General features: G+C 47.1%; 1 protein-coding gene across 1 annotated transcript in view; it reads left to right on the top strand.

The window, feature by feature from the left end:
- Positions 1 to 77: 77 nt before the first annotated feature.
- Positions 78 to 7500, top strand: part of bcl11aa (BCL11 transcription factor A a) — a gene marked incomplete at its 5' end in the record, with an annotated part of 61207 nt that continues 53784 nt past the window's right edge. The window contains 3 exons of the mRNA XM_079511925.1: positions 78 to 132; positions 4603 to 4736; positions 4878 to 5184. Of these exons, the coding sequence (XP_079368051.1) occupies positions 78 to 132; positions 4603 to 4736; positions 4878 to 5184 (496 nt within the window). The remainder of the gene's footprint in view (positions 133 to 4602; positions 4737 to 4877; positions 5185 to 7500) is intronic.

Genomic DNA, 7500 nt, shown 5'->3' with positions numbered 1-7500 from the left:
TATTTTTTCCTCTGGAGTCTCCTCTCTAACCCGGCTCTCCCGATGTGATCCGCGCCGAACGCCGCCACAAGACCAACATGTCTCGCCGCAAGCAAGGCAAACCCCAGCACTTAAGCAAACGGGATTTTTCGCGTAAGTACATATTAAAAATGTGTCATTTCTGGCCTTTCTTATCCTCCTGCACTCGGGTCGGACGTGGGGGTTCATTCAGAGAAACCGGACGGGAGTCTTAACGAGGAACCCGAGCTTTGGACACTGACTGGACACTCGCGGTCAACTGGACTTGACCGTATAGAGAGAGTGAAACGGCTCCGTGCGTAAAAGTCAGTCAAGAGATGCCCGTCACGGAAAGAAATGGAAAAGTTATTTTGTTATAATAACCATTATTATTTTTTTCTGCAAAACTGTCGCGGAGAAAGCCATCTACATGGCTTCGGTGCCCCCGCCGACACGGTCAGTGGAAATGCATACAGGGCTGTGTGGGCTATATAGGCTCCTACTCACCCATTCCTTCCGCGGAGGTTCGTAGAAAAAGAAAATATCCCGGAATATTCCTTATCGGCTCTCCATTGCGGCAGGTAGTCAGCCTCCTCTCCCGTACTACATTTGGACGGTTTTCAAAAAACTGGAAGCAGGAATTTGATTGTGGAAAAAAAAAAATTCTCGTGGCCGACTGTTTACAAGCACGGCGTGCGCGTGTGTAGTCCCCTCTCTTCGTCAGCCATACAGCTCCGCAACACAGCTAGTCAAAACGATTTAATTTATAGTACACAATTTTATTTTAATTTCCTTTTGTATAATGTTAGCATTTAGAAATCTATAGGCTTCATTTAGTTGCCATACGTATAGCTACAGTACAGTATGTCTCTGACACAGACAGGATCAGTGCTTCTGCAGTGTTGACTTTACAGAGAGCAGGACGACAGACGCCTTGTCTATTTTCTCTCCGTTTATTACCCATGCAGACACATTTGGATGCTCCAAATAACAAGTTCAACTCAATAAATGCATTCAAGGTAAGACAAAACGTTGATCACCAGCCTGTGACGAATTTTAGGATATCGACTCCAACAACAAATGTCACTTCGCACGCGGTGACACGCCGTTATTACGCACGCCGTTCTCTTTTTTACTATATCCTCGGTTTCTTCTTCGATTTTATTCGCTGCAAGCTGTATATGCTATATCAGTCTGTTCCTAATGGGAGAAGGCAGATGAGGGTGTCGTGGAACTGCGTGTGGATAGGCAGCCAGCCTGCCTGCCACACACCATGTGCCATGGCAGCACCCCGCAACATTTTCGTGCCACTCGAAACGGTGTCGTCGCATTTGATGCCGCAAACATAAGATACAAGATATCTGGACCATCTTAGGCGGATCACCTTGCATGATTGGGTTTCGTTATGTCCGTGTATAGCCCATATAGCTTGTCGCTGTTTGTCGAGTCTTGGAGAGAGAGACAGATAGGGTACGCTGGAGCAGAGTCTAGGCAGTGTTATCCTTATCCATGTCCCTGTCCCGTCGCTAGGAGGCACACCATGATCAGTAAACGCCGTTGAACTTGAACCCGATCAATTTCACCGCCACCCCTATCTACATATTTGACGATATGTTTAGAATAGAAGGGAAAATGTACAAGACGGTGGGGCCTGCCCATCTCCACCTCCCCATCCGTCTCCCAGCTCCCCCTTTCGCATCAAATTGGCTGTTTTACCCCCCCACCCCCATTACATTTTATGGAGCATGTTTTTTAATGCATTTTTAATACAGGCAGCAATCGGAATATGCAACTAAAGGCCCACGCCAGAGCATTCTCAGAGAGAAGTCTAAAGGCATTTTATTTTGCATTAGCCTGCATGCACTTCTGTCATTACAGGATCTCACCAACACTGTTTCATATTCATGCATGTTTTGAGGTATGCGTGTCAAGACATATTTTATTTATGATTATGATTATTATTTTACAATCCTTTACTGATACATAGGCTAGTCCTTTTCTATTTTAATTTACCAATCCGCAACATTTTCTTTTCGTGCTTCAACACTGGCACGGGAGATGACAAGATATATGTCGTGAAATTGTCAAAATTCAATGATTTTGCATAGGCTGAAGACAAAGTCTTGGTCGACACGCTTTCTTTGCTCCTGCATATTCTAAGCGACTGTTTCCAATAATATATACACTGACACCATTATACCAGGAGGCTATAGTATATGCAGTTAATCTAAACCGCATATTTCTTGCAGTTTATGTAGGGAATTAAGAAAGTGACAACTGACAATCCAATAATTATAACCTTGTTTTTATTCTAATATTTTTGCTATATATATATATATATATATATATATATATATATATATATATATATATATATATGCACACAACTTTTTAAAGGGGTCTAATTGGTGCGTTACTTTGCCACGGAAACTGTCTTCTGTATAGTTTAAGAACCATTATTATCTTAATGTTTGGGTTATGTAAATGCTGTGTAGCCTATCCTTGTGACCTCTCTCGTTTAATTGTGCATATTCTTCTATATCCTAAACTCAGGTTTCCAGCTTTACCATGCCAAAAAACGTAGATAACAATCTAAGTGATCGTGCGTATAATTTTTTGAATTACGCACATGCTATATTTAAGATCCACTCTTATTTTTTTATTTTATTGTTTTGTTTTGGTTGTTTGTTTCATTAAATCCACCAAATGCTTTTCAGACGTGCTCTCCGCTCAGAGTTAAGGTTTTTGAGGTGAGGGCTTATGCAGCTTTCATTCTATTTTATCCGTAGATGTAATAATGCCCCGGGGTTGTTGTGTAACCGGGGGGGCCGGCGTGGCAGTTGACCTCCCGTTAAATTAAGGAGAAGGGAACCAGACCCAGCCACCGGAATCTATCACATGTTATCTCCGTGTCCCGGTTCGAGCGCACAGACGTCGCGATCTCATTCAATGATATTTCCTTCCCCTGTGCGCGCTGGGAACTAGTCCACATTCCCCCCCCTCCCTCCATCTTTCTCCCTCGCTTTCTCCCTTTGACGCACGCACGCACGCGCTCACGCACACACACACGCACGCACGCACGAAGCAAATTGAACCTCTGCATATATGCTCCTCTCTCTCCCTCTCCCCCTCTCTCTCTCTCTTAGCCCCCCCCCCCCCCCCCCCCCCCACACACACACACACACACTGAAAGACAAACGCACTCAGTCACTGTCTTAGGCATGCACCCGCAGGAACCTCTCCCTTTTTTATCAGACATCTGTACCAATCACCCAGACACCGAAAATTAAAATCTATTTTTTGATTCTCAGTGGTTTTAGGTTCATTAAAATGTGAAATTGGGCGGCAGCGTAAAGAAGGTCAACGTGCATTAGACGCTATACCTCAAGAGTGCAGGCTCCTCACCTTGGAGTGAAAGATTTCATTCTTTCTTTTTTCTCTCCCTTTTTTCCTTTTTTTTCTTAAATACAAAAAGGTACAGTGAATAATGTCCCTGTCTTTTAATTCACTGGCCTGCATGTGTTCACACTCTGGTGTTTAACGCCGGCATGCACGGCCCCGCTTGACAAAAGGCATCTTAAAAGCTAGTCAGGCGTTAATCCTGGGCCTTCTGCGCCCAAGAATTTAGCTCAACGGCTCCTTAAGGCCGATTTCCGGCTGTAAAAAGGTGGTTGGTATCTATAAGAACCATAAGTCACACACATTACAGGCAGTGAGGGAGAGAGACGGAGAGGTATAGTCACACGTGTAAAAAGTTATAGGAAGTCTCTCTCTCTCTCTCGACCAAAAGCGTTCTGTAAGGCTGTTTCTCTTCAGCACATTATGTTGGACACATTGTGACAATTTCTCCTGTGCAGATTACAGGACCAAAATACAAATAAAACACTACAGGAGTGATACATGTATATCAAATCACACAGCAACCACATGTCATTATGTCCTTTTTGTGAACGCTAGCCTATATTTTGGTCTAACCCCTAACTTTCCATATCCCCCCCTTTCATTGGCATTGGAATTGTTAGGTTTTAGGAAAAAAATATGATTTCAGCTTTGCGGTGTGCAAGATCTTATTTTCCAACGTGGATTTCTGTCATTTTGATTATCGAAATCAGTCTGCGCTGTAATCGTTTCCCCTGCGTTACACATGTTCCTGTCATCACAGAGGCCCAGCTCTCACCACCTTATTTTCGGTCCCACATGTTACAGCCTCTTATCATTGTCATTTTAATTTCAGTCCCATAAGTGCAGAGACGGTGATGTTGACAGATTCTAGGTGTTCACCGCATGGGCTCCGCTTGAGCGTCACAGAGCTGCGTGCACTGATTTCTTACCGACGTCCCCCACCACACACGCACGTCGCACGCGTCTCTCTCATGGTATATTGCTGTGAGAGAAGACATTCCCACAGACTATACGAGTCTTTAAATAATTTGCAGGAGAAAGAAGGAAAAAAAAAAACATATGCGGGCGTTTCTTTTCATGATTAGAGCAAGAGCCACCTTCTAATTTCTTCCTTTTTTGTCTGCTTTCTTTGCTCCTTCTCATTCTTCCCCCTCCCCCCTCTGTTGTTCCTTCCTCCCTCCGTCGTCGTCTCCCCGCATGCAGCCGAGCCCCTCTCCACCTCCGCCCTCTCGTCGGAGGAGCTGTCGGAGCGCTGCTCGGAGCACTCGGAGGAGAGCGCCAGCCTCAACGGGCACCACCACCACCACCACCCACCGTCGGCGGGCGCGGACAGGCTGGCACGGCTGGGGCGCGACACTGCCACGGCGCCGCCCCACCCCCACCCTCCACACCACCACCACCACCACCCGCACCACCACAACAACCACCACCACCACCCCCCGTCCTCGTCCTCCTTGTCCTCCTCGCCGTCGGAGCAGGACCTGCTGACGTGTGGCCAGTGCCAGGCCACCTTCCCGCTCTCCGACATCCTCCTCTTCATCGAGCACAAGCGTAAGCGATGCCACGGGCCGTCGTGCCTGCCCGGCGCAGTGGGCCGGGGCCTGGACAAGCCCCCGTCGCCCTCGCCGGGCCTGGCCCTCACGCCGTCACCCGCCCTGGGCGGAGCGCTGCAGCGCGGCCGCAGGCCCGTGGAGGTGGGCGTTCAGGCCACGCTGGCCGACGAGGACAACGACAGGCTCCTGACGCCCCTCCGCGGGATCTTCCCCAAGCAGGAACACATCCCAGGTAAATTGACCGTCACTGCCACACGCCACACGCCACAACAACATCACCACATGACACAAGAATTCACCTGATGCCGGGAGTTTTGCCTCTTATTAATACGGGATGGATGTCCAGTAGGTCAGAGATATATATTTTGTCAACGAAAAAGGTGGTTGGTTAAAAAGTAACGTTTCTACACGCCAGGATTATCCCTGGAAACTACGAGGTGTGTGTGCGTGTGAACGCGGATGTGGTCATGATGAACAAGCACGTTTTCTGATGCTTGTTGTTGCTGCTGATGACGTGTGTTGGTCTTGAACTACCTCGTTGTCACAGCATCCTTCCCTCCAGTCCCTCGCCGCACGGACAGCTGGGAATACACACGCTGTCGTGTCATGTGACAGAACCACTGGGCGGGCCTCGCTGTGGCAGTATCTCAGTCCCTCTGTGTCGCCTGTATATACTGCCAAAATGCCCCAGCCAGACTCTCGTATGGAAGGATGTGTTGCAGAAAGGATGCACACATCACAATCCTTGTTAAAATCGAGGTGTTTGAGTGGGGGGGGGGGGGGGGGATTGCCCGGGCGCAGCTCGACAGAAGAGTGCTGGTCACAGGTAGAGGGGGAACCCAAGAGAATGGGTTTCTTTTCTTTTTATGCAGCGGACACAAAAGCACACGCATCGGTTTGATTTATGATGCTGTTGCTTGTGTGTGTGTGTGTGTGTGTGTGTGTGTGTGTGTGTGTGTGTGTGTGTGTGTGTGTGTGTGTGTGTGTGTGTGTGTGTGTGTGTGTGTGTGTGTGTGTGTGTGTGTGTGTGTGTGTGTGTGTGTGTGTGTGTGTGTGTGTGTGTGTGTGTGTGTGTGTGTGCGCGCGAGCGTCTGTCTTTGTGCGCCATGAATGTGTGTGAATAGACCTCTGTGTTTTGCCAGAGAGTGTTTTCAATAATACAGAAGCAGATCTACATCTCAGGGTCACCAGTGTGTGTGTGTGTGTGTATGTGCGTGCGTATCCACGTGTGTTCACGTTTTAGTGTGTAGGACAGTGGAACTGATCTCGTTAAACTGAAGCCTCCACATTATTGTCCTCCCGTAGGTCCATTGAATCTCACACAATGTGCGTGTCTGTGTGTGAACATGGGTGGGAGCTCAGATCATGTCCCCAGATTGGTAATCAAACACCGGAGCCCAGTGGCAAAGAGAGGCATTAGTGACCTCGTCATGTGTGTAGTATATACGAGCTCAACTTAAAACTCAACTCAACACAACTTTATCTGGAAGTGCTTTACATACAGGCCCACATTTATTTTACAATATAGAGGAAACAACTGTCCATACACCCACAAAGGAGCAAGAAAAGAACTACCAAGAAAAAGAAAACCTTAAATAAATTGAGCATACACAGCAAAATTAGGTACATTTTTGCCCTCTAAAGAATTAAAACTCAGGAATTTGCAGTGTATGAGGGGTAGAGATGCCCGGGCTTTGTATAATAGGTTCTGCCAACCAAATATACACGTTGTGTAAATGTGATGATTTTATTCTAGACATTTATCAGAAAAAAATATATCTGATCACTTTTGCTGCTATGGGTTCTCAGCTTGGGGGAGTGACCCTGGGAATGACTGCATATGTGTGCTGAACAGTGCGTGCATGCATGTACATACTGTATACTGCATGTACATGTGTTTGTTCTTGCATGTGTGCATGCTTATATCGGTGTGCATGTTGCTTGCTTGTGTGTGTGTGTGTGTGTGCGCACATGAACTCTCTCTCTCTCCCCCTCTCCCTCTCCCTCTCTCTCTCTCTCTCTCTCTCTCTCTCTCTCTCTCTCTCTCTCTCATGTGGCCCTAACAGATGTGTCCTGCTCTCACTGTGGTTTCTCCTGCCACATCTTACCAAGCTAAATGCAGGCCTGTCTTTTCTCTCTCTCTCTCTCTCTCTCTCTCTCCCCCCCCACTCCCTCCATCACATTCCTCTCTCTACCAATCTACACCGGTCCGGATCCTACCAAAGGCCTCCGTCCGTATATACACAGTAGAATTGTCAGTGTTAATTTAACTCTGCGAGTTACACTTTGTAAACCCTTTGAGTTATGAATGGATGAATGAAACATTTAGGTTTTCACTGTTCGATAATGCATAATGTTTTCATTCTGCCCTTCCTCTCCTCTCTCCCTCCCTCTTTTACCATGTCCTTTCTTCCTCTCTCCTAATTCCCTCTCTCCTTCTCTCTTCCCTCGTACTTAGCACAATGCAACCAGCAAATGAGAGGCAAGCCGGGAGGGGAGGGGCTCATTTTAGTTTTCGCTTGTGGAGGGAAAGTCGTTTATTTAAAGC

Source organism: Electrona antarctica, assembly GCF_951216825.1.
Source record: "Electrona antarctica genome assembly, chromosome: 10".
Taxonomy (NCBI): domain Eukaryota; kingdom Metazoa; phylum Chordata; class Actinopteri; order Myctophiformes; family Myctophidae; genus Electrona; species Electrona antarctica.
This window is presented reverse-complemented; position numbering and strand designations above follow the sequence as displayed.